Raw genomic sequence first — 27,513 nt, 5'->3', positions numbered from 1 at the left:
ACATTGCAGGTTCATGGTACTCAATGAGTACGATAACTTTGCCTCAGGACATATTGACCGATTTCACTTAGGTCAGGGGTCAAAGGTCAATTATTGCAAAAATCGATAATATGCGAGAGCTGGCGGTGCCTTCGCTCCAAATGCTACTCCTCCTCGGGTTATGGCCGGATGGTCATGAAAGTTCACACGAATCGTCTGGAATACATTGTGCACAAACGATCGAGCCGGATTTCCGACTTAGATCTTTGTTCACCCACAGCACCCCCTCGAACTCTGGGGATTTCCGATTTCAAACCGCATTTTCGGTACTTTTCATTCAAATTGATACCGAGTTGTTATCAGTAGATGGAACTCGATGAGATTTGATATGCATAATCTTAAGGTGATTCCCTATCTGCTATATGACATCCATTTTTTTTCAATATCTTATAGTTTCCAAATGGTAACCCTCTCTTGGGTCTGGGGTAACTTGGGTGTCCGAGGGCCATTGAGCATTCCCGCTGAAAATTCAAAGTACACTAGCTCCAAGACAGTTGAACCGAATCGAATGAATCTTTACATGCTTATAGACCGTAATGAGTACTACAACTTTGCTCATTTGCATAATGACCTATCTCGAGTAGGTCAGGGGTCAAAGGTCAATTAGTGCATTTTCCGGGCGAAATTACCATTCAAGGCACCCCTGCTCCTACAAGGATTAACCGATACGAATGAAAGTTCATAGGTACATAGTACTCAATGAGTACTACAACTTTGCTTCAGGACATATTGACCTATATCGGCTAGGTCAGGGGTCAAAGGTCAATGAGTGCATTTTTAGGGCAAAATGACCATTCAAATCCCCCTTGCTCCTACCGCGGGTTAACCGATACGAATGAAAGTTCATAGGTACATAGTACTCAATGGGTACTACAACTTTGCTTCAGGACATATTGACCTATCTCGGCTAGGTCAGGGGTCAAAGGTCAATGAGTGCATTGTTCGGGCAAAATGACCATTCAAAGCCCCCTTGCTCATACACGGGTTAACCGATTCGATTGCAATTTCGTAAGTACTTAGTACTAGATTAACTCAGATCAGGGGTCAAAGGTCATCGGAAGCTCGGCGACCCATGGCCGCCTACCGGCTTGTCTGTTTGTTTGTCTGTTTGTGTACAGAATATCTCAAGAAGTTGTGTACGGATCTGGATGAAATTTTGTGGACATGTTCAGTGTGTGACAAGGAAGAATTGATTCGATTTTGGTGAAGATCCGGATCTGGATCCGACTACTAGAATTTTTTAAGTGGTTCTTCACCATTGAGAGATCGGGCTAAAAATGATATATTGCACGATATCTCAAAAAGTTGCGGACGGATTTAGACAAAACTTGGTGGACACGTTGGGTGTGTGACAAGGACAAGTTGATTTGATTTTGGTGAAGATCCGAATCCAATAATTTTTTGAATATACTCACCGATTCTTCACCATTGAGAGATCGGGCTAAAAACGATATATAGCACGAAATCTCAAAAAGTTGCGGACTGATTTGGATGAAACGAGGTGGATGAGTTCGTTTGGCGACAAGAACAAGCCGATTCGATTTTGGTTAAGGTCCAGATCCAGATCTGGGCCATCAGTGGGATACAAAACGTAAACTATTCAGCGTGGTGGAGGTTCCGTTCCGAGTTCCGTTCTAGTTTAATTATTGAATTGTACACTTGAACATTGTGGAGCACAAATCACCTTCTTAACGCTTCCACGAACAAGTTTTGTCGTACTTGAGCATGTTAAATAAGGTTGTGTATAAAAGTGCTTCAATAGCGCTAAACTTCTAGAATGTTTTTTTTGACAAACTTTAAAACCACTATTATTTCAATTGACATATACCTGAACACTGTGCGGTGTAACCTGTTCTCTGAACTCCTTAGTTTTTGTGTGGCCTCCCGTCCCCCTAACGCTGATCACTCTATACATGAGGTTCTCTCAAAAGCCCGACCTTTTTCTCACCTTTATTTTTCTTGTGAGGAATATAATGGTAGTTTGTGTTTTGTTATTGTGAAGTTATAGTTGAAAATCCCTCCAAATGCTTTAAAACTCGTGTAAAAGTACCCGCCTCTGCTCAATCCTCCCCCTCTCACCCGAGCCCACCGGGATCGTTAGTTGACCTTCTTGGCAAAATATTTTTTGTCACCATGGCATTTCCAGATTGGATATGCGTCTCTCGAGGTATTGTACGGGTGTTGATGAATGGGTTTTAGGTTTGCCTCACCCATACACTCAGAAAAATCTTTATTGGAGATTGTGACAGAGGTGGAGTTAGAGGAGCGCTGTGTATCAATATAACTCCAACTCGTAATGTTTTACGTTTTCTCCAACCCTCCAGATTTTATTTGGGGCAAGATCAAATAAATGAAGGTTGTCATTTGAATCAAGCAATGCTTTTATCTTTTCTGTAAAACAACTTGACTTTTATTATTTTACTGCAACAAAGTTTTGTTAAATGTACTGGATATTACTATAACTATGAAATGAAAATGTATTTCCATCAAATGGAATCTAAGATTGCTCAATTTGCTTCTACCTTGTTAGTTTGATTGCTAAATTTGCTTTTACAACAATAAGGACAAATGAAAATCAGATGAGATTACTTATGGTGTGCTTTCATTGTGTGTTTTTTATTTTTATTTTTAAAAATTGATATTTATTTGAAGCTCAAGTATTGAAGATGTGAACAGGGTTCCTGGAGGTGATATGACATCAGAGCGAATAATGACAGACCAAACCCTGACACCTGGAAAGAGTAACCCATCTGTGGCTGGCAGCTCTGAGAAATCCCACCAGGCTGCATGGTCTGGCAATCCAGATTTCATCTCCGAGTTTTATTCACATTCTCGCCTCCACCATATTGCAACGTGGCGCTCCGAGTTTGATGCTCTCGTCGGGGAGCTTCGTCGTCACTGCAATGGAGTCTTCCCTGGAAGGGAGCACCTTCGGATACTTGCCTGCAGCCGAGATGCAAAGGGTACATATGAAACGGGTATGTTTGTACATCGGTGGGTTAGTATGATCATGCATTTATATTTCTGAATTCATCAAGGAACCATTTGGCATTAATTGCATATCTATTGTAAACTTAACATTTGCATGACCCAACTCAGTTGCACTTCATATTTGGAAAGAGTGTAAAATGCTCTACAGATATGAGTCATAGTTCGTGGAAATGGTTGAAAGAAATACACTTTTTTATAGTCAATGTTTGCTCCACAGGTGAGGTGTACAGTGAGCCTGTCATCATGCATGTGGATATGGACTGCTTCTTCGTTTCTGTTGCACTGCTGCATCGGCCCGAACTAAGAGGTGGATAAAATTAATTTTGTGAAAAAAGTTACAAAAATGAGACCTGATGCATCTATCTATCTATAGTATATACTATCTATCGATCTATCTATCTGTCTATAGTATATACTATCTATCGATCTATCTTTGATCTGTTTATAAATACAACTTGCCTGATTGTGTATGAATGGGCTAAACGTCGTAACCACAGCACGTATAATGCAGGACGATACCTCGTGTAAGAGCTCTTGGGTTCGGACAGTGCACGCAGTGCTTTAAACATGTTGATGTTCACGCAGTTTCGAGTTATGTGCATTTTTCTTGAACACACTGGTGGTTTATAGGCTCAGAGTCGTTGGTTCGCGCACCTACCGGAAATATAAAATAATATAACAAACTATAAATGCAATTCATTCTGACGTATAATTACCTTTCCGTCGATTTACTTCACCGAGAAACCTAAGAATTCTTAACAGTTGGTGATGTGCAAGAAATATAGGACATTCCTAGCAAACTCCATAAATATTCCATACTCTATTGGTAACTTATTCCCTGACAACAGCCCAGTGTAACTGGGTCATCTGCTTGTCTATATGTATTCCATTTGTCGCACCAGAATCGAAGCACCTCCAGATCGAGAGAGACAGAGACAGTTTGAGAGATTCATTCAGCTGCTGTCTGCTGAACAGAGGGATTTGGTACTACACGACGCAATGTGGAGTCATCTGCAAAAAGGAAGAGAGAGTTTTCTGGAACATCCGAGAGGTCATTTACAGTATGTCAATGATTTTCGGGAGATGCCGGTGTGATAAATGGAACACACCAACAGCAGGTTCGAGGGATGAAATTATGAAAAGGCATGGTGAAGAACAAGATAAAAGGGAGGGGGATGGGGACATTTGGAATGGGGGAGGGGTGAGGGGGATGGGGTGGAGGGAAAATGCAAAATATCAAGATGACAATTTACGTACGTATATAGCTTGGCCGAGATTTGAATCCAGGCTAGACAGCTTGGTGCCGAGTGTGCGTACCTTTAGATTATTATCCTTCCAGGCGGAGATGCCAACAAGTCACCTGAGCCAAGTGTCATGTCGTAATGCCATCGTCATGGACCTTGGTTACGTGTAAGCCTTTAATACTCAAAAGGTTCACATGAGTCTTGAGCTGGTTGTTTATATGAGCCTGATGATTTATTTTTTTTTGGCACGTTTACTCTAAAATAAATGACAAAGTTTTTAATTGTTTTAATTCAAGCTCGATGATCAGACTCGGTGGTGTAATGGTTACATTTGGTGACCATAATGGTTTACAATCAGAAATGAAACTCGGTGACCGGAGTCAATCTTTTGCATGTCATTAATCTTGGTGATTCCACTCTGAATATGGAAGTTTTCTGATTAATACCTGGTTGATACCTGATTAATACCTCTTCTGAGCTCGGTGCGATCTATTTACTCAGTTTGTGCTCCCTTTGGCACGCGACTCCGGCGGTCGTTGTTTATAAATATAATCGCATCCTTCCAGACGTCGAATGAAAATTAGTCACAAACACATCACTGAGATATATTGATTAACCTCCACCATCGATGATCGGAGGTTACTGTTTTCACCCCTTTCTGTTTGTTTGTTTGTTTGTGAGCAGTATTACGGAAAAACTCCTCGACTGATTTCGACGAAACTTGGTGGGGGGGGGGGGTTAGGTCTGGTCCAAGGATCATGTCATTAGATTTTGGACTTGATCCAAAATCCAGTATGGCCGCTATGGCGGCCAATTAGAAAAATATTTGAATTTTTTTTTAGCATTTCTACATGTTTTAAGTGATTTCCAACCCCCCCCCCCCAAAAAAAAATTCTTAGAGAAAAAAAATTTTGCAAATTTTTTTTTCAACAAAATTTCGATTTTTTTTTGCATTTCTACATGTTATAAGTTATTTCCAACAACAAAAAAACATGTCAAAATTATAATTGCGGCTGATTTTGGAACTGCAGGTGGATATACCCATGTAAAATCAATTTCTGTCTCAAGGAATCTAGTTATGACGAATGAATTGAGTATGTAAAAGTTAAAAAGTAAAAGGGAAAGTTGCAAACTATAACTCTGTGAGCACTGTCGACGTCAAATTGAATGAATAGGATATCAGGTTCACTTGAGTGACCTAGCAGTATTGGCGGCGGAGGTTTTGCACTCTACCGTGTGCTCCCCCTCTAGTTTTTGATATAGTGTTCATCCATTCATCGTCATTGTCAACAAGTCTCAAGTCAAGTCTTCAGTGGAGTCCAAGTCACTGACTCGAGTCAATCTCTGCTTCCAGGTATAGACAGTGAGGGTTCAGGCAAATGTAGAAATGGCATTGAAATCGTAGGACTGAAAATAAAACTTGTTGTGTCTTAACGTATTATTTGTGAGCATTCCGTTCCAAGGACTTTTTGAACGCTGCATGTGTGTGTTTTGTGTTTGTTCGTGCTGCATTGTAAATACATGGGTATCTTGTCATATTTGTACTTTTTATTAGCTGAACTCCATAATGTCTTATTGGACCCAGTTGTGGTCTTGGCAGTACTGACAAAGGCATTTCATGAAAGACCATTTCCATCAAATTGTAGTCTCACACCAGTTCAGCTTGTATTTATCTGACTGTGAATATTGCTGAGTTAAGAAAAAAACATTTTAATGGATTCTGTATTCCAGGTAAACCTGTGGCTGTGACACACGCACGAGGCCATGGCATGTCGCATGTATTGCCTGAGGCAAACCCAGAGTACGAGTCTTATTATTACACCATGAAAGCACAAGCCAAAGGTAAGATCCAGCTCTTGCATACAAAGGAGGGCAGTGAGTGAGTGTGTGTGTTTCATAAAGCATAACATTATCTCTGCTAACTCCCACATGTCTCTCCCTCTCCCTCTCCCTCTCCCTCTCCCCCTCCCTCTCCCTCTCTCTCTCTCTGTCTCTCTCTGTCTCTCTCTCTCTCTCTCTCACTCTCTCTCTCTCTCTCTCTCTCTCTCCCTCTCTCCCTCTCTCCCTCTCTCCCTCTCTCCCTCTCTCCCTCTCTCCCTCTCCCTCTCCCTCTCCCTCTCCCTCTCTCTCTCTTTGTCCCATCCTTGCTATATATTATATGCCCCCTCCCAATACAGTGCAGCACCCTCCTCCCCCACCTCTCTCACTCTGTGTCTTGATGTGTCTGGAGGGTGGTTACGTCCGGGCGGTGTTTGTCTCCGGACACATCCCGGCTGTGTTTGGCTTCGGTCACGTCCGGCGGTGTTTACGTTCAGACGGGAGTTTGTCTCTGGACACGTTCGGACAGGAGTTTGTCTTTGGACGTGTTCAGACGGGAGTTTGTCTCCAGACATGTCCAACCGGTGTATGTCTCGGGAAAGCTTGGCTCCGGACGCGTCCAAGTGGTGTTTATGTCCGGATGGAAGTTTGTCTCCAGACGTGTCCGACCGGTGTTTGTTTCGGGACAGCTTGGCTCTGGACGCGTCCAAGTCGTGTTTATTTCTGGACGGGAGTTTGTCTCTGGACATGTCCGGGCTGTGTTTGTCTCCAGACGTGTCCGAGCGGGACTTTGTCTTCGGGCATGTCTGGATGGGAGTTTGTTTTCGGCCGTGTCCGGTCAGAGGTTTGTCTTTAGACGGGAATTTGCCTCCGGACGCGTCCGGCGGTGTTTGTCTCCGGACGTGTCCGGGTGGTGCTTTTGTCTGGATGGGAGTTTGTCTCCGGATGTGGCCGGACGGGAGTTTGTCTTCGGAAGTGTCCGACCGGTGTTTGTCTCTGGAGAGCTTGGCTCCAGACGCGTCCAAGCGGTGTCTGTCTCTGAACATGTCCGAGCGGTGTTTATATCCGGACGGGAGTTTGTCTCCAGACGTGTCCACCCAGTGTTTGTCTCCGGAGAGCTTGGCTGCAGACGCGTCCAAGCGGTGTTTGTCTCCAGATGCGTCCACCTCTGGTTGTCTCCGGACGCGTCCGGCAGTGTTTGTCTCCAGACGTGTCTGGCGGTGTTTGTCTCTGGATGTGTCCGGACCGGAGTTTCTCCGGATCTGTCCGACCGGTGTTTGTCTCTGGAGAGCTGGGCTCCGGACGCGTCCAAGCGGTGTCTGTCTCTGAACATGACCGGACGTGTTTATCTTCAGACGTGTCTGGATGGGAGTTTGTCTCTGGACAGCTTGGCTCTAGGTGCGTCCGTGTGGTGTTTGAATCTCCGGACATTTCCGGGCGGTGTTTGTCTCTCGCTGATGTTAATAGTATAACCGGTAGAAAATGGATTTCAGACATTATTTTGTTTCCATCTTCACTGTTATTCTATGCAGAATCATTTTGATGAGACATTATGAATCGTAATTAACGCTCCACAGCACGTTTGCCTTCCCTTCCTCTCAGTGTCTTCCCTTCCCTCACCCCTCCTCGCTCCCCTCCTCTCTTTTCCCACCTCCACTCACCCTACCCCCTTTCCCTCTCCTCCACCCCTCTTTCTCTCCCCCTTCTCCCCCCCTCCTAAGTATTCCCATCTGCGAAGCACTATATATATATATATATATATATATATATATATATATATATATATATATATATATATATATATATATGTATGTATGTATGTATGTATGTATGTATGTATATGTTTCTTTTTATACCCGCTGCACCATTACAGGTCTTGCTCAGATTGCCACAAGGGAAGATCTGCATGGAGATGCAGGAAGTTCATCTGATAAGGATGTTGAAAAAGGCTTGGACTCCTTTGCATTGTCCATGGCAGAGATAGCTTCCTGCAGTTACGAGGCAAGGTTGGTCAGAATGTTCGTCTTCGCATTTGCATGTGAAAGTAATAGTTTTGTGAGATGTATAGTACAATATCGGGGTGAGCTGCAGACGTCTCATATTTGTCTGTGATATTATGGTCCTTTGATATTATGGTCGACCAAAGCGTTGCAGAGGTGGAACTTAGCACAAGGATAACACTGGTGGAGGGGAAAAGGGACAGCACTGACCAGTAATGGGGTGTGTAGGGGTGAGGTGAGATGGGACAATTTTTGTTTTTGATGTTAAGAGTTTAACTTCATTTTCAGCAGTGACACCGTCCTCATATCATCTGATAGAAGGCCTGCCTGAACGCTGTCTGTTTTGTTCTGTGTGATTCTCATGTGCAAACAAGTGTTCGGAACTATTGAAGAATATATTTGTGCATTTTTTTTTTACTCATTGAAGCTTTCTTGTTCCTTCCGGAAGCCACATCCTTGTTAATATGTGGCATTATTTTAATTCTCGAAACAATAAATTGTGTGAGAAATTTTATATTTGCTGGACGTAACTGCAAATAATGAAACTAAACACTTCTACTTTTTGTGATCTTCATATTTCACTTGAAGCATTATTTGGAGAGAGAATTTCTGGGATGGCCTTCGGCGACTGTTATTCTCATAATACTAGTACGTGGCCGTACGTGCAAAAAAAACAAAAAACTTTCAAACCGCGAGCCAGAAACAACAACCACACAGGCCGTTCCTTTTCTCTCGCGTGCCCCTGCATGCGTGGCTGTACGTGCAAACCCCCCCAAAAAACAAACAAAATAAAACTTTCAAACAACCACACAGGCCGTTCCTTTGCTCTCGCGTGCCCCGTATGCGTGGCTGTATGTGCAAACCCCCCCAAAAAACAAACAAAATAAAACTTTCAAACAACCACACAGGCCGTTCCTTTGCTCTCGAAAACGACGACTGGATTGGGGCATTGTGTTTATCTATAAATGCGTATAAGAAATCGAGAAATTATTCAAATACAGTAAGTCATCACTATCCGGAAGTGGTGCGTGCCCGTACGGAATGTTCACATGCATTCCACGAATTATCGCTTGTATTGAAGTAACAACTGCTGTGATACTTACACACACAGAGTTAATTAAAATCAAAATGAAAATCAAGTTTACCTCCCTGTCTTTGCTTGCCGTGACATTCGCTGCCATTGACCATTGCCACTCCTACGCCACAGTAACTAAGGCATCAATCCCCATCGTAACCGGCATGGCACGTGACGTCATCGTCGGCCGGCCGCGCACCGGCCTACGCAGCCACGCCTACGCAGCCACGCCTACGCAGCCACGCCTACGCAGCCACGCCAACGCAGCAACGTGTCCTTTCATTGGTTGGTAAATAAATGGCCATAACTTGGGAAGCACTTGTCCGATTAATATCAAACCTTGAAAAGGCACATCCTCAGGTCCCCAGCAATATACCTGGCAAGTTTCAATGCGATCAGACCAGTGGTTGTCAAGTAACAGCGGTCACACACACACACACACACACACACACACACACACACACACACACACACACACACACACACACACACACACACACACACACACACACACACACACACACACACACACACACTGCTGGAATTATAGATAGATAATGTTTTCAATTACTGAATTGTTCTATCTCCTGTTGAACCCCTTACATTGCCCTGGTCGACGGAACAGGCAGGCTGGTGTGAAGAATGGCATGTTTTTTGGCAAGGCCAAGCAAATCTGCCCGGAATTACAAGCAGTCCCGTACAACTTTAAGGCTTACAAGAAGGTGGCGCTGAGCTTATACCACACGCTAGCCAGGTAACCATGCTGCTTGTCAATATGTTAAACACTTTTGTATGAAGTGTACTGCATCTAACTTTGCAGCCTGAAGGTTTGCACTCCTTGTCGATACTTTCTAAGCCATCTCCAACTTGCAGGCTTGAATGCACTCAATCCCATTATAATCTTTGAAGCCGAATGAGTGCAGTGCTTCGATGTAAGACTTCAAGTAAGTTTGTCGATTCTAAGATTCGGGATGGCAGGATCTGACTGCCAAAGAGTGTGCTCTACAGGGAGAGGAGATAGAAGAGAGATATGTAAACACAATTTGTAATTCCGTAAGCTTAAAAAAAAATTTGTTTGTATTCGTTCTTCAATATTATTCTTTACTTTCTTCTTTAGTTTCCGTTAGTATTTGAGTATTCGTTGATTATGATTATTGTGAGGAACAACTTTATATGAAAATGGTGTGTGTGTGTGTGTTTGTGTGTGTGTGTGCGTGTGTAATTCATAATTTGTCTGCAATGTATTTACAAAGGTTTGTTGTCATCCTAAAATAAGGAAGTTTTCTGGGTATGTACTGTCGGACCCCGCTATTCGCGGGAGGGTATGTTCCTGAAAAATGCTGCGAATGTCGGGGCATGACAAAGAACAAATCAGGACACAATGTAACACAGGGAACAGCAGGAGAGGTTGGTGGAGCGAAGGCAAGGGGAGGAGATGGTGGGCACAGAAAGTGAAATAGGGTGCAGTTTACAAAAGCGTAAGGGGAGGCAGAGCTGGTGCAAAGCCAAGTGCTACAATGCGTTGTGTGTATTATTTATGTCGGATCAAGGTGAGTTATTGTCATTGTAAATGAGGATCATTGCTTCTTTGGAGAAAAAAGAAAAAAAAAGTTTTAGTTTCATTCAAGAAGAATATTTGCAGCATGATGTGAAAGGTAGATTTTGTGTTCATTAAAGTATACATTCTTTCCCCCATCTGATATCAATTGGTGAAACATTGACGTCACTTTGTTAACTCCTTGCCGGAACCAAGACTTCAATGCTGTGACATGATTGCGTTATAAAAGTTTCCTGTTTTTTTTTTAAAAAAAAAAGATGTTTATTACCACTTTGTTGTTAATAATTATATGCAAGGCTTGCAAAGTGCGTGTTTGCCATTTGTAGCTTCACAAAAGAGATTGAAGCGGTGAGCTGTGATGAGGCCTTGGTGGATGCCACGGAAGTGCTGATCAAGACACAAGCTTCGCCAGAGGAGCTGGCACAACAAGTGCGCGTGGAGATTATGTCACAAACAGGCTGTGCAGCATCTGTGGGCATGGGTGAGATGGTATATTTTAAAACTTGAGCACAAGAAGTACCCATGATATCTGAGCTGCTGCTGTTGGTTACATTTTCAGTGGAAAAACAACAACAGATGTTCCAGTATTCCAATGAACAGGTTGTGTGTGCGTGTGTTCTTTGATGGGTTTTTTTTGCTTGTGTTAACATCTGCTCAGTGCATTTGATTTGTACTCCTCCATTGCATCGTGATATTTTACAACCATATTCTCATGTATACTATTTTGTTCATTGGGACATTAATGAGTTTGTAAACTGAGCTGTCCTTTTAAGGTCCAAATATTCTCCTTGCTAAAATTGCCACTCGCAAAGCCAAGCCTGATGGGTTTGTCCATATCCGGGCGACGAACGCGATGGAGGTTCTGCAGGATGAACCAGTCACCTGTCTTCCAGGTAAACATGCTGACACTGACATTGGTTTTACATAACACAACCATTGTCAGCTTTCTTACTTCTAACCTCAGTTGGTGATTGCAGAAAAGCTAAAACTTCACTCTTTCAGATAACACTTGTTACACAATACAATTGCTACATCGAGTTATGTCAAGTAACAGCAAAGAAACGTGTGGGTTTTTTTTGAATCATGGTGAGAGGCAAGGTATTTATATAAAGAAATCCATGAAATAATAAAAGAATGGATAGTAGTTGAATAGAATTGGGCAAAAGTAAACCAAGGCGTTACGAATATGCAGTCTGGCACGGGTACTTGCACTCTTTCCTGCCTTCTCACGTTCCAGTCAACCTCACTTTCAATCTCACTCAATATCAGTGTTATTTCTTGCTTGACTGTCTTGATTCTACTCATCTTACTCACCATATTTTTTTTTCCATTGACAACTCAGATGCAAACAACTTGAGAACATGGAATAAAACCATTAAGCAAATTATCGCATATAAGCAGAACATTGACAATGACAACATTCTTAAATGTGTTGTTGAAATTCTAATGTCAATTTAAAGCTGAGAACAAAGATACTTTTGATAAATAAATGAACATTAGTCAAAACAGAAAAATGACATGATGGAAGAGACTCAGAAATATGTGGAAACTAGAAGGGCACTCGGTGGAGAGCACACCTCCGCGACGTAATGCCTGATCCACGATAACATATCGGGCCCAATACATTTTTGAAATATCGTGTTGTATATCGGTTTCGCTGAATCACTTAAAAAAGTATCGGATCCGCATCCGGATTTTCACCAAAATCAAATCAATTTGTCCTTGCATCATACCAAACCTGTCCAACCAGATTTCGTCCGAATCAGTCCACAACTTTTTGAGATATCGTGCTATAAATCGTTTTTGGCCTCATCTCTCAATGGTGAAGAATCACTTTAAAAATTCTAGTAGTCGGATCCGGATCTTCACCAAAATCTAAGCAGTTTGTCTTTGTCACACACCGAACTTGTCCACAAAATTTCATCCAGATCCGTGCACAACTTTTTGAGATATCCTGTACACAAAGAGAGGCAGACAAACAGACAGAAAGGGATGAAAACATAACCTCTTTCATCTTCGGTGGCGGAGGTAATAAAAGAGTAATTACGTCTCTTCTATTGGAAATTTCGAAGGTGACTTGCAACCGAGCATCAACGGTGGTGTACAGATGCGTTTTAAAAAATAACAATAAATACAAAGCGCAGGGAGGTGAAATTCCCTGCATGGGATGAACAATGCTTGTAGAGCAAAATGAGTGTTCATTTACATTCACAGTATGTCTCGTAAATAAAGAAGATATCAGTACTCCTGACGCTCATCCAAGGCTTCAGACTGGCACGCTCACGAGGCTGGACCGTTTAAATGAAACGTCCCAGAAGATATAGAAAATAGGGTCACATTTGTACATGTAGTGTTTTTTAATACAACGATTCTTGCTACGAAACATCATAACCTTCCAGTCTTCTTGGATATTCCAATTTAAAATAATTCCAACCCATCATTTTGATGGGCTTTTATGCGAGTGTGAATACATTATAATGAAAGTTGCCCTTTTCAGGTTCAAAAATGCATTTGGCAAGACTTGCAAAAACGTTCGGAAAATGGTGATGATCAAGTTTTTTTTATTTTTTATTTATTTTTTTATTCGTAAATTTAATCCCTCATTTTAATATTCAACAATAACCGGCAAAATAAAGTTCAGAATCGCAGTGCAGTTTGTTCGTTTGTCATCAGCATAATTGGTAGTAAACGTGCGCGGATTTTGACCAAACTCGGGTGGTAGATACCTCTTATGACCGAGTGCTGTGGAATTTGTGATGGTTGCTAGGGACGCTTTGGTTCCCTAGCAACAACCGAAAAACCTTCAAAATTGGTACCGTTCACGCAAAATCAATTCCGAAAGCCATTATCCCACGTAGGGTTATGAAATTTGGCAGGAATGATCTACAGGTGATGCTCTATCAAATATATTCCGGTTTTTGTGATATATGGAATACTTTACCCGCAGCGCACCTTACAATTAGGGTATGCGTGAAAATTGGCAAAAATTTAAGGCCCCCTAGCGACCAGGTGAGTGCATCGATACGAAGGAAACTTTGCAGGTTCATGGTACTCAATGAGTACTACAACTTTGCCTCACGACATATTGACCGATTTCGCTTTGGTCAGGGGTCAAAGGTCAATTATTGCAAAAATCGATAATATGCGAGAGCTGGAGGTGCCTTCGTGCCAAATGCTACTCCTCCTCGGGTTATGGTCGGACGGTCATGAAAATTCACACTAATCGTCTGGAATACATTGTGCACAAACGATCGAGCCGGATTTTCGATTTATATCTTTGTTCACCCACAGCACCCCCTCGAACTTTGGGGATTTCCGATTTCAAACCACATTTTCGGTACTTTTCATTCAAATGGATACCGAGTAGTTATCAGTAGATAGAACTGGATGAGATTTGATATGCATAATCTTAAGGTGATTCCCTATCTGCTATATGACATACATTATGCTCTATATCTTATAGTTTCCATGCTCGGCGACCCATCGCCGCCTACTGGCTTGTCTGTCTGTTTGTCTGTCTGCACAGAACTTTAGCATTTTTCTCCACAACTGCTTGTTGGATTGAGTTGAAATTTGCACCAGAGGAGCATCGACGCATGTGTAATGTTTTAATTATAAATATGACTTAATAGGTCACGTGGTGTGGCAGCCATGTTGGGAAAACGGGAAAACTTTGGACCTCTGTATCTCTGAACCCGCACCAAGTCAAAAATTGAAACTTGGCACACGCAAGTACTCCTCGTGGGGAATAGGTGTAATAATAAAAAAATGATGTCAGAGGTGTCTTCGTTATGATGTCATTGCATATGTAGAACGCTACATCTGACCAGTATGAACATTTTGGAGGGTCATCTCGAGATAAAATGGTCCATCGAAAAAAATAAAATAAATAAAATTGACGTCATCGGTCATGTGATTCGGCAGCCATCTATATGTATATGTATTTTTCAAACCTTAAAAAATCTTCTTCTCTGAGGTAGCTAAATAGATCGAGGAAAAACTTTATACGTGTGACCGCCTATCCACGAGGAACAAGAAGTTCACACACATGACATCATAGGTTACATGGTTGGGCAGCCATATTGGATTTACCCTCAAACCTATAAAAAATCTTCTTCTCCAGAACAGCTGGACAGATCGAGGGGAAACTTCACACACATGTTCCCCAAGCCGTGGATGTACAAGTTTGTTAAGGAATAATTGATAGGTCACATGGTTTGGCAGCCATATTGGATTGAAGAAAAAGATTAAATGATGTTTTCTCTGGAACTGTTTAATCAATTGACGTGAAACTTCACAATTATGATCTAGTAATGATGGTAAATACAGGTTTTAAATTTAAACTCGAGCAGATGCGTGGTCTGGTTGCCAGAATTTTTTTATTGTGATTTATTTATTTTGAATAAGGCTCGCTTGGCTGTACCTGGATGGGTTGGAGGGTAAAGTAGTAGCAGCTGAAATGTGAATCCTATCCAGGTTCCTCCTGATGACTTCATCTTTGCTTTTTGTTTGTTTGGGTTTCTTCTGATTACTCCAATGCAGGACTTTACCCATTTGGTTTTCCGTTTAATTTGAATTGAATTTATTTTAATCCCATTCTGAATTCAATTGAATAATAATAATTTAGAAAAGTCATCGGTTAGGGTCAGGTGTCCAATCAAAGCAGGACGTCTTGGTACCCGGTCATCACAACAATTATAAAGTGGCAGTTTTAATTATGCCTCTTATTAATTACATAACACACCAGTACATAAATGCCACACAAAACACACCACACAAAAAAGTCCTGGCAAGGGTCTGCAATCTCTGATTGCTGTTTTTCTTGTTTTTAATTGTGTTTATGCAAATTATGGCTATGAAAGAAAGAAACCCATGATGTCGTTGTCGGTGTCACTTTGGTATCATTTGTGCTTTAGCTGTTTTCTGGATCGAGTTGTCGGTTAATAAACAGTCTACTCCACTAGTTTTCATTTGGATACTGGTGAGGAGGGTGGCTGGGCACACTGATGGAACAAAAAACAAGATCCATTAAAGGGTGTATGAGCTCACTTAAGAGCCATCGGCCATCCATCAAACTCAGCAGTGATTGCTACTTGTGGACGGACTACGTTCCCAGCCCAGTAAGGCAGTTAGTCTGGGAGATGGATCTCTGAAATACAAAGCTCTCTTCCAACTCACACAAGGCCAGCGTGGAGGGGTCAGCCTCAGCCAGCATGATGAGTACACCAGAATCAATGGCCTCCAGTCCCCAGCAGTTCCGAAGCCCTGGACAAACATGGTGGCTCAACCACACAAGCATTAGAGGTTGCTAAGAACTCCTTGGGTTCATACAGGCCATCGCTAGAACCTAAGAGTTGCCACATACAACGGTAGATCTCTACGAGGAGACGACCAACTAATTATTGGAGCATGAGGAAGAACTTGAAGGAGTAGACTGGGACGTAATAGGACTGAGTGAAGTTCGAAGGCAGGGGAAATATTTGCTGAGCTAAAGAGTGGACATAATTTTTACCACATCGGTATGGACAACAGAAGCTTGGTGGGAGTAGGATTCATGATCTATAAGAAATGGATAAAGCACATGACTGAAGTCAAAGGTATCAATGAGAGACTGGCACAGATTACACTGAAACTAAATAAGAAATACAGCAACAAAAAATATCCAGGTGTATCCCCCTACATTAGCACGTGGAGACGAAGAGGTAGACAAAATGTATGAAGAGTTAAGAAAAGTCCAGATGGACAAACAAAAAACGAGATCGAGTTAATCTTTAACAAACAAATTAAACATTGTCCAGATAGTCTAGGACCTGGCTTAGACGTGTATGCACTTAATTTAGGAGAGGATAACTCAACTGTTTTAGGCTAATATGACCCCAAGGAACAACTTGGGATTTGTGCCAGAATCTCTATCCGGGACGAACAGCCCGAAAATGACCACGCCATTTAAAAAATCTATGTACCCCATTGTCGATCACTCTATGCACCCTATTATCACTCACTCAGCCTGCTTTTGATTTATTCATAGTACCAGTGCTCCAAGATCTGGAGAGAGAGAGAGAGAGAGAGAGAGAGAGAGAGAGAGAGAGAGAGAGAGAGAGAGAGAGAAAGAGAGAAAGAGAGAAAGAGAGAAAGAGAGAGAGAGAGAGAGAGAGAGAGAGAGAGAGAGAGAGAGAGAGAGAGAGAGAGAGAGAGAGAGAGAGAGAGAGAGAGAGAGAGAGAGAGAGAGAGAGAGAGAGAGAGAGAGAGAGAGAGAGAGAGAGAGAGAGAGAGAGAGAGAGAGAGAGAGAGAGAGAGAGAGAGAGAGAGAGAGAGAGAGAGAGAGAGAGAGAGAGAGAGAGAGAGAGAGAGAGAGAGAGAGAGAGAGAGAGAGAGAGAGAGAGAGAGAGAGAGAGAGAGAGAGAGAGAGAGAGAGAGAGAGAGAGAGAGAGAGAGAGAGAGAGAGAGAGAGAGAGAGAGAGAGAGAGAGAGAGAGAGAGAGAGAGAGAGAGAGAGAGAGAGAGAGAGAGAGAGAGAGAGAGAGAGAGAGAGAGAGAGAGAGAGAGAGAGAGAGAGAGAGAGAGAGAGAGAGAGAGAGAGAGAGAGAGAGAGAGAGAGAAAGAGAGAAAGAGAGAAAGAGAGAAAGAGAGAAAGAGAGAAAGAGAGAGAGAGAGAAAGAGAGAAAGAGAGAACGACTTATCCATCCAGGACTGCTATCAACTGAAGGAAAGTTCCCACTCCTCTACAACTCCTACATGAATGGTGGATTTGTCATGAACACCACCAAGAAAGGTAGTGGAGTGCCCTTTGACCAGGCGCGAGAGCAGTGCAACAATCGGCCTGCCAAAGTGAGTCGGGGGATAATTGGGGTCACCAGAAAGAAGGAAGCAGTAGCTCTGTAGAGAATTATCAAGCATAAAAAAGACCAGTACGTTGATCTCCTGAAGATGAAGGATGATGTCGAAGGAGAACTCTCACTTCACCACGACTTCAACCCAAGTACTGCAACTAAGATAGTTGGGATGGTGCAAGACATAGAGGAGTATCTCCTGAAGGTATGCAGTCCTCTACAAGACCAGGTAGCACTGAAGAATGTTCTCACTGGAGAAATTGTGACCAATGTAAATGTAGACAAGTTGTTGTGCTGTATCAAGGAGGGCAGCACTGCTTGTGCTAATTTTATCGATGATCGACTCAGAAATAGGTCGATATCGATACACTCAAATATTAGCAAAATCAAGTTTAAGTCCCCTAATACCACCTTGAAATTGGCTCCCAAAGCAGATATCAAAGATGAGACAATCAAAGCTCTCATGTTTATTGAGTAGGGGAGTCACCGGGGGTTCACTGTTGAGGAGCTACTCAAGCATGAGATCACCAACTCTGCATTCTTCTTGGTTGACGAAGATGGTTACTTGAGGAAGAGTACCAAATCACAAGTTGGGACTGAGCTGCTGAAGTTGTGCCCACTAATAGATAAAAAGGGCCAGAAACCTCCCCACAAACCCACGCCATCATTATCGACTTCATGGCCTTGGTGAGAAAGGTCCCCTTAAAGAAGCTTGATCCGCCCGTCAAGACATTCCATGACTTTGCTATTGCCTTGACATCTATGGTCACCAAAGCTGGGCACAACTGTGATGAGATCCATATCGTTTTTGATGCTTACAGAGAAGACAGCATCGAGAATGGAGAGGGGGAGAAGAAGAAAGTCAAAAGAAATGGTTGTCCTTGATGTGATATCACCAAACCAAAATGTTCCAGTGGTATTAGAGAACTTTTGGTCATCTTCCATCAGCAAAACTGCTTTCCAGGCATTCTATGTTGAGTGGCTCACCACCAATTACCACGGAACCAAACCTCTATACCTCGGTATATCACCACAGGCATGGATGGTGTCAGCTGGGTGTGCTTTTCCATTCCCTCGGCTCAACTGCACACACGAGGAAGCTGATGACAGGATGATGTTCCATGTGCAGGACATTCTAAGTCCTGCACATGGTCAGGACCTACATCCATGACGCTGTCATCAGGTGACACAGATGTCTTTGTGTGCCTGTTGTACCACATCACAGTCAATTGGAGAGATCTTGGCCTCCAAGAGCTTTGACTCGTCCGCAACTCAGGAGTGAAAAGATCAATATTACCACTCCACGATATCTGCATATCACTGGGAGATGAGCTCACAAAGTGTCTCCCAGCACTCCATGCGCTGACTGGGTGCGATACAACCAACAAGATATCAACTAAACTTGCAGCCCTGAATGCTCTCCGCAAACCAGGAAATTCCTCTCTGATCCTGAATTTTGACTGTCCCCAGCTAGCAGAAAGTGCAATACAGATGGCAGAGACATTCTTGGTCAAGTGTCTCAAACCATCAACAGACCTGGAGACATTTGACGACCTGCGTCTCACTGCATTTGATAGCAATGCCCTCAAGATGGACTTTGACAGAACCACTTGCACCTCAACTAATGCAAGGAAACATATCCATAGAGGCTATTACCAACAGCAGCTGTGGGTCCAAGCCCCATTTAGAGATGCCACCCTGATTATGAATGCCGAGTCTTATGGGTTTGTAAGAAGGGGCAGTTTATTAGTCCCTGAGATTGTGATCTCCAAACCCAAAGGCCTGCCAAATCCCTGCACATGTGGCAAGTGTGCTCGCAAAAATGGGTGTTCCTGCAGGGTAGCTGGGATCAAGTGTTGCAAGTACTGCAAATGCAAGGGAGGTGATTGTTGTAAAAACCCTATCACTGAATGAACACTGCTCATCATCCTCATACCTGGACTCTGTTGTGTTTCTCTTCATGTTCCTGACCCTGGTTTACGTGACACATAAACAGTATTAATGTGGTTTTAAAAGTTGTATTGTTGGTGGTTGGGCAATTTCCCTGCTGATCTTAGAAACATTTAAGCTCTCCAGATACTGCTGCCTACTAAAGTAATAAGTTTTGTTTTTTTATTTTTCATTTTAAGTTAACATTCCATTGATAATGGTATGTAAATGATTGAAAATACAATTTCTTTATATTAATCAAATGCTCGCTTTCTTTCTTTTTAAAAAATCCCTTGTATTGTTCAAATTCCAAATTGTCAGTTCAACTCTAGTAGATGACACAAATCTTCTAACTTTGCTCCGTCCGGAAAGTTTAAGTTAATAAATATATGGCAATTCCAGTATGTATGGTAAATAAAACGGTTTTTAGCCATTTTCTCATAAAAAATATCAAATTAGAAATTTTACACTCTTCTATGACCCCCCTAAATAAATAAATAAATAAACATGGCCATTCTGAACATTTTGAGCACCTCAGAAAATCTGTAGCTCCAACGGTTTAGAAGATACAGCTATGTCAGAAGTAGCACTTTCGCTGAAAAAGGGTGTGGTCATTTTAAAAAGGGCGTGGTCATTTTAAAAAGGGTGTGGTCATTTTAAAAAGGGCGTGGTCATTTTAAAAAGGGTGTGGTCATTTTAAAAAGGGTGTGGTCATTTTGAAAAGGGTGTGGTCATTTTAAAAAGGGCGTGGTCATTTTCGGGCTGTTCGTTCCGGATAGAGATTTTGGCACACATCCCAAGTTGTTCCTTGGGGTCATATTAGCCTAAAACAGTTGAGTTATCCTCTCTTAAATTAAGTGCATACATGTCTAAGCCAGGTCCTCTACTAATAATAATGAAAGTATTAAACAAGGTGAATAGAGGAAGTGATCATAGGATGTTTTTCTGCAAAATAAAGATTGACACCAGATTGGAGAGACAGAAACTGTTGAGAGAAAGACACAGAAAAGCAGATCGAGAAAACCTGAAGCTAAGAAAGAAGAATTCCGAATCGAGCTTGGAAACCGGTTCCAGGCACTTCGGGAGGAAAAGGACACTGACCTGGATACATGAAACAATCAGATAGATGATATAATTCAAGAAAATGCATTGAAGACAGCAGGTAAAGCAAGAAAGAAACAGGTATCCAAGATTTCAGACAGCACCAAACAATTTATGAAAAAGAGAAGGGAAACGAAAAGAAATGGAAATTGAATTCAAAATGTGGATAACGTGGAAACATGAAAAACAATTAGAAAGAAGACAAGTCTGGAGACGGCGATGGTTCACGAGCAATGTACACGGTTCGCCTTTTTAATTTTTTGACCTTCGAGGGGACGTCACGAGCAAACTGGCGGGAATCGGGAAAAACGTAAATGATGAAAGATGTAGTACTCGAAGAGCACTACTTGCATACCAACTTTCATTCGAAACAATTGAAAATCCTAGGACCTCGATGCCCAATTTATTGATTTTTTTGACATTTTCGAAGTTCGTGACCTTGGGACGAAAATGAAAAATCGAGCTCCGTGGGGCTATGCAGGTGCCATTGGGCTAACCAAATACCGAAACCCCTGCCAGATTTGACAAACCCCCTCCGAGAAGATGTTACTTGAAACCGGCTACCCCCTAAAAACACGTCTTTTTGGGCGTGGCTCTGCCCATAATGGGCATAGCACGCCCATTCTCCGGAAAACACAACTAGATCATGATACAAACCTCGTACCCTAATTTTATCAAGATCGGATCAAAACTCACGGAGCTATGCTCGGACAGACAGACAGACACACACACACCCATAACGAATATAGTGGTCACTTACTGACTTGTGAACCAATGAGAGAAAACATCAGGAAATTTAACACTCAAAAGATAGAGGAAGCGATAGAAAACAACAGAAACCAAAAAGCTATGTGATGGCAAACGAAACATCATGAGGCTGCTTGACAAAAATGAACATGTCCACCAAGTTCCGTCAGAATCCGTCCATAACCTTTTGAGATATCCTGCTCACAGGCAAACAAACGGACGAGCGGGTGAATACATAACCTCCGTCCATCTTCTGTGGTGGAAGTAATTAAGCCATGCCATTGCAAAAAATAAAAATTCAACGATTATGATTGATTTTTGTCGATATTGCACCCATTATACATTTATTGAATTGCCTATTCATCTTCTCTCGAGTAGTATTTTTATTTTGCTTTGCTGTCATAAAAGTTGTCACGATTCTACTGTTAGTTAAATTGCAGAGTTCACGGAGCCTCCTGACTTCCTTTTACTTTCACAAAAGTACAACTTGAACCCACATCAATCATTATTATCCCTTCATTGCACAATTTATCAAAGTTCTATTTTTGGTCACGAGGTGGTTGTGGTACCCATCATATGATGCTTGTGAAACATACCCTTTCATTGATTTGATCATTGCAAATTGATTAATGTTTGTGTATGCAGGTGTAGGCCATTCGATGGCAATGCGGTTGCATGCACTAGGTGCAGAAACTTGTGGGCAGTTGGCAGCACTTCCGCTTAATCGGCTGCAGCATGAGTTTGGGCCACGCACAGGACGCAACCTGTACAGTGCCTGTCGTGGTCAGGATGACCGAGCCTTACAACCTGAAAAGCAACGCAAGTCAGTGTCAGCCGAAGTCAACTATGGCATCAGGTTCCAACAGGTGAGAAGGTGAAAAGACATTTATGCAACATTAGATTCTTCTTTCTAATGTGTGCAGCTTTTTGTGGGAGTCATCATTGCTAAGTGAACGATAAGTAATTTGAGCATTGGGTGGTTGTGGAGAGGAATATTTTGCCTGTCATTTGTCAGGGTGTTAATAGGAGTTAATGTGTAACATAAACAGTGACACCACCTTTGAGATGTTTCGGGCCTGTTAAAGTGGATGAGAGAATAATTTGGGAAAGACACAAAGCAGTTCGGAACTTTGTGTGAAAGAAACATTTCCAGCTGCTCTACAATTTCCAGAACAGGAGCAACAACGTTTTGGGGGAGTTACAAGGAAGCAGTCCTGTCATGTTTCAGGGCCATACTCTTTGGCAAGGGAGAATAATTAGGCCTGACGGGGTGGGGGGAATGCAAGCAATGGTTGGAGGAACGTTGGCTAGGGCTAGGAGAATCCATGAGAGGGGCAAGAGAATGCTAATGAGGGTGAGTGACACAAACCCCCAAAAATATTCGATCAGTTGATGTCCAAGCGGCAACTGGGTGTAGTCCAAACACAGACCACTCTGAGCCAGTTGGCTTAAAGCCATCCATGGATCCCGAAATGGTGTACATAATACTGAGTTCACTTAATACTGTGATTCTCAAAGGATCACCCAAACGAGGTCGAACCTGGCAGTGCAACGTGCAGGAGGAAAAAAGGCGGGAAGACACTGCTTAAAGTCAAAATGGGGTTAATTGAAAAATAGAATACAGGGATAAGGGTAGACAAGACATGATGAATAAATGCATGTGACAAACCAAGCAGTCAACAGATGCAAGTTGGGACTTGCACATGAAATTGCACAAACCAAATTATGGCGTCGATTCCTGGACTTGCACATGAAACAATGGGGCAGGCGAGAGCTTGAGGCAGACACGAAGTTGGTGGTGTGCAGGGGTGACGATGGTTATAACTGCACATGCAAGGCGATGTCCTTCTGCCTCTTCTCACAGCCCTGTGTGGCCAGCGATGGAAGCAGAGAGAGGGAGAGGGAGACACAGAGAGCAAGCGAGAGAGAGGGAGAAAGCATGTGCTCACAATGGTTGTTATTGCCTCTCACGTCTGCCCATGGCTGGTCCCCATCGGCTGTTCAACTGGATGAGGGCAGTGTTTCTCCATGTGTCCGCTCCCTCCCCCCCCCCCATCCCAGACTTATCCACAGCATACAGAGCCACCATCCTGTGGTCCTTTGTGAATCCCCTGCAGAACCGCCACACCCGTCTGTGGTGCTTTGAAAGCGTCCATACCTTTTGTAAAGCGCATTTTGAAATGCCATATCTGTGCCTTTGTAAAATGTCCAAGTCCTCATCTGGCCTCGCTTGTAAACAGGAGGTGTTACACAATACACTTTGTACTGTCTTAGAGTTCACACTCCCTGCCTCACTCCTCAGTGCACGCTTCAGAGTATGACTTACTCTGACATTTTCCCTGTTACAAGAATAATCTAACCTACACGGTCACACGGTCCATGCTATTCTTACTGTAATCTAGCTAAGGATCCCCTCCTCCTTTCCACACAATAATATGTAGGGATCCCTGACCATACAGGGTCATATTTATGGCAAGCGGTGTTTTTTAATTTTTTTTAAATTTTTTGTCCAAATCATTAGGTCGGTAACATGAAGACTTGGATCACAGCTTGTCCTCCGGTTTGCGTAAACCCCAAGAGCATTAATTAATCTCGGTTATCAACAGCTGTCTTACATTTGTCAGAAAAGTGTGGTCGATTTTATTTATTCTTCCCATGCAGGCGATTGTTGTGCATGTGCTGTATTTGGTTGTTGTTCAGTTTTATTTTGCAGTCACAACCAGTTTCAATACACTTTTGTTTTGTTTTTGTTTTCCTTGCAGGAGTGAGGCTTATGTAAGAGCAAGGTATAACTGGCAGTGGGACACATATCAAGGAAACGAATGAACAGGAAAAGAGAAAAGGGAGTAGTTGAGAAAACACTGAAAGTAGCAAGTACGATGGTTGTGTTGGGAAAGGTTAAATGGGGGTAAATCAAGATCATGGGACAGCATAGAGGATGACAAGAAATGGCAGTGCATTGCTTGCTTGAAGTCCTGGAGGGAAAAGTGAGGGAGAACAGCCTCTGGAAGGTGGTTTTGCTCTTTTGCTGTCTTCTTGACCTATTTTTTTCCCCCTCTTACCAAAAAAGAGTAGTTCAGGAATCAGGTTGCAGTCGTAACAAGAGTAATCGTATCAGATCAAGTTATTGATTTGTCATTTATGTGATTGCATTAATGCATTGCTCCTCAACACCGTTTTAAGGTGGATCAAAAGCCAGAGCTAGTATTTGAAACTATGTCGCTATCCATTTGAGATATGCAGGTTGGTGATATTGTGACAATGTGTCCTCTTCTCCAGGCTGCAGATGTTGAGGCATTTGTGAGAACTCTTTCGAGTGAACTTGCTGTGCGACTTGAGGCAGCAGGATTCCGCGGGCATCGGCTCACACTGAAGTTGATGATGCGCAAGGCAGGAGCACCAACAGAAAGTGCAAAGTTTTTGGGCCATGGGATATGCGATCACCTTTCCAGGTTCATCATTCTTCTACCAGTATTTTTGTCATCATTGTCATTATCATTATTATTACTATCACTGTTGTTTGAAATATTTAATCAGCTTCCTTGTGTTTGTTTCACAGTTAGGACTTTCTTTGTTACCGTAATGAAAAATTATATAATGTTTGAGATCCATTGAGGTTACAAGCTTGATGTTCATTCAGTCACTACTCAAGAGCATTTCCCTTTATTTAATTATTTGTTCAGATAATACAACTTTCAAGATGCAGATACCTGTTTATTTAAGCAAACTCTCACGAATGAAGTATGAACATTTGGTTATGTCCATAAACTTGATGCAGCTGTACAGTTTGATTTTTTTGGGGGGGTGGGGGGGGGACTTGGCACAGGGGCAGTCATATAATCAGGCATGTGAAAGTGCAGTCACTCAAAATGATATTACACTCCTTTGTGCCTTTATTTCACCATGAGAATGTTATTTGTTGTGAACATTGATGGATTTTAATTTTTAAATTGCATTAGTTATTTAATTTGCATAATAAATCCTGTTGCTTGAACATTAGCCACAGCCATACTTATACAAGACAAGCAAATGCAATCACATGCCTGCCAGTTTTGTTTTCAGTCCATTTTGCACAAATGCTCTGCAAATTCACTTTCTCAAAACACGTGTTTTTAGGAGCACTTTCCTGCTTGAAGCAACTTCAGATGCAGACACAATTGGATGCACAGCTTGGAGGCTTCTACAGAAGCTGGCCTTATCAATTACTGACATCAGAGGGGTAAGTTTAGGCATTGGATTGGGGAGAGGAAAGAATTGTTGGGCACATGGGCTTGAAGGTTGCAAACAAGTGCATAAAATTTACACAATTTACATTTCAGTTGATTGTTTTTTGTACGATATTATTTTTCATCAACAATTTGTGCGACATTGATTATTCACTGAACTATATATAGTTGTAGCATCTCCCTCACCCTACTTCGGATACGAAATGTGTCTTTGAACTTTGTCTGCACAATGCAAGACCATGCGCTACATTTATTAATGCTTTAAATCAAACAGAAAGTATTTATTTTGAATAACAGGTTAGATAACTTGGTAGTTTGCAGTTAATTTGAAATACATTTTAATGAAAAAAAAATAATGGATTATTCATTTAATAGATTAAAATATAATTTTGACCTCACTCATGTATTTTATATATATAATACATGTATTTTGTAAATGTTTCGGATCATAATGAAAAGCAAAAAAAAAACTTTCATATAGGAAGGAAAATTAGTGAATATGTTCGGCAACTCAACTGCGGAGGTCTCAATTTGACGATGCACATCTCGCGAAACATCTTTCAACGAGAGAATACATACAAGACCTTACCGTGCAGTCTTGAGAAAAAGGACAGACATGGGAAGAGTCTCTTTTAAACTCTTGCTTTGTGTTTCCAAGCACGATCTATGTTCGTTTTGTTCGTGAACCTTGCATGACAGACGTTATGGTAACCATACGAAGCTGATGGGTCAAACGGAACAGTCCAGAGCTGACGATGCTCCGTTGAGATGCGTTTTTCGTCGCCATCATGCTTATCGGAACTGAGCCGACCCACAAGAGTTGCGGAATTGAGAGTGGCCACGGAAGGAGGATGCCAAGACGATGACCAAGGCCCAAGGGGAAGAGCAGCCGAGCGGGTAGAGCTCATGCAGCGCACGGAATGAGCTCGCTGTCAGGACGAATGAGTGTTATGGGTGCTGGAGCGAGACACGCTCAGTCTCGTGTTGATGTGTGGGAGCTCATGGTCCCGGGTTTTGTGCCAGAAGCTCTTGCTGCTCTGCGTCTCCAAGTCCGTTTCCACAGCCCGTTTGTAAGGCCTGGGCACACCAACCGTAGCGGTGCTCGCCCTATGCTCCGTACTCGCCTTGAGCGTTCGCAAGGACTGCTCGAAATTTATGGACACGATGCAGGTGATCTCGTCGCTGCTGCCGGCGCTCCGTGTGCCCTGCCTGAGCGAGACTTGAGCTCTGGGGACTCCGAGGTTGGACGCGTCTCACGAGTAGATTTTAAAAGTGGATTTAATATTTTTTTAATCAGCCAAATACTGCATAAATGTAGATTTTTAGGTGCAATGCTGTATCAATAATGTCCCTTGGTGAAACCCATCTCTGAAAATGATCATCCTGGGGCCAATGGCCCTATAAAGATCAATATCTTTGTTGATTATGATGATGATGAAGGGGCGAAAGAGCATTTTATGAGGGCAAGAGGATTAAAGATGCAGAAATTTTGGAGGTTTTCCAAACGATGAATTCCAAGGTTTTTTATATTTTTTTGTCATTGTGTTGTTCAGACTAAAAATTAAATTGGTTGCAATCCTTCGTTATATAATGTGTGCACAGATTGATTAGGTTTTTATAGAAGGACAGAGTGAGGATTAACTGAAAGAGTTTGGAAAACAAAGGCATTTCCAACTATTGTCTTGCTACCCAGGACAATGAGTACAATGGTAACGGTCAATAACCAAGACCAAAGTTTATAAAGTATTATCAGCATTGGTTATGAATTTGCAAAAAAAATACTTGATTTGATAAAGGGAAATATGTTAAAAACCATAACTATGAATTAACTTCAAGTCCCAATAAGAAAACTTTTTTGACATTCATTTCAAAGTAGGTGATTCCTGGAACACCAATAATATTGTTATGATGAGGGGGGGTCGATGAACCGATTTAATAGTACAGATAGGTTTGTAT

The 27,513-nt window shown here is 42.2% G+C and overlaps 1 protein-coding gene and 1 pseudogene across 12 annotated transcripts in view; both read left to right on the top strand.

Moving 5' to 3' along the window:
* REV1 (REV1 DNA directed polymerase) overlaps nucleotides 1-27,513 on the top strand; it is an 89,303-nt gene that overhangs the window by 10,132 nt on the left and 51,658 nt on the right. For 8 of the 12 annotated variants that reach the window (XR_015062184.1, XR_015062185.1, XM_085896992.1 and 5 more), the window contains 11 exons: nucleotides 2,692-3,017; nucleotides 3,248-3,337; nucleotides 3,933-4,091; nucleotides 6,006-6,116; nucleotides 7,966-8,098; nucleotides 9,793-9,921; nucleotides 11,052-11,206; nucleotides 11,499-11,618; nucleotides 21,977-22,197; nucleotides 24,611-24,783; nucleotides 25,448-25,550. Coding sequence is in view for 10 of the 12 variants with exons in the window: in XM_085896992.1 (XP_085753118.1) it covers nucleotides 2,692-3,017; nucleotides 3,248-3,337; nucleotides 3,933-4,091; nucleotides 6,006-6,116; nucleotides 7,966-8,098; nucleotides 9,793-9,921; nucleotides 11,052-11,206; nucleotides 11,499-11,618; nucleotides 21,977-22,197; nucleotides 24,611-24,783; nucleotides 25,448-25,550 (1,720 nt within the window). In the remaining 2 variants the exon portion in view is untranslated. The remainder of the gene's footprint in view (nucleotides 1-2,691; nucleotides 3,018-3,247; nucleotides 3,338-3,932; nucleotides 4,092-6,005; nucleotides 6,117-7,965; nucleotides 8,099-9,792; nucleotides 9,922-11,051; nucleotides 11,207-11,498; nucleotides 11,619-21,976; nucleotides 22,198-24,610; nucleotides 24,784-25,447; nucleotides 25,551-27,513) is intronic. The other 4 variants (XM_085896994.1, XM_085896993.1, XM_085896997.1 and 1 more) reach the window with 4 other exon arrangements.
* Nucleotides 17,255-21,951, top strand: LOC147017914 (uncharacterized; annotated as a pseudogene).

The sequence above is a fragment of the Eptatretus burgeri genome, chromosome 10 (assembly GCF_056783735.1).
Source record: "Eptatretus burgeri isolate ZD-2024b chromosome 10, Ebu_testis_v1, whole genome shotgun sequence".
NCBI classification, from domain to species: Eukaryota; Metazoa; Chordata; class Myxini; order Myxiniformes; family Myxinidae; genus Eptatretus; species Eptatretus burgeri.
The sequence above is the reverse complement of the archived record's forward strand: the minus strand, read 5'-3'. Positions and strand labels throughout refer to the sequence as shown.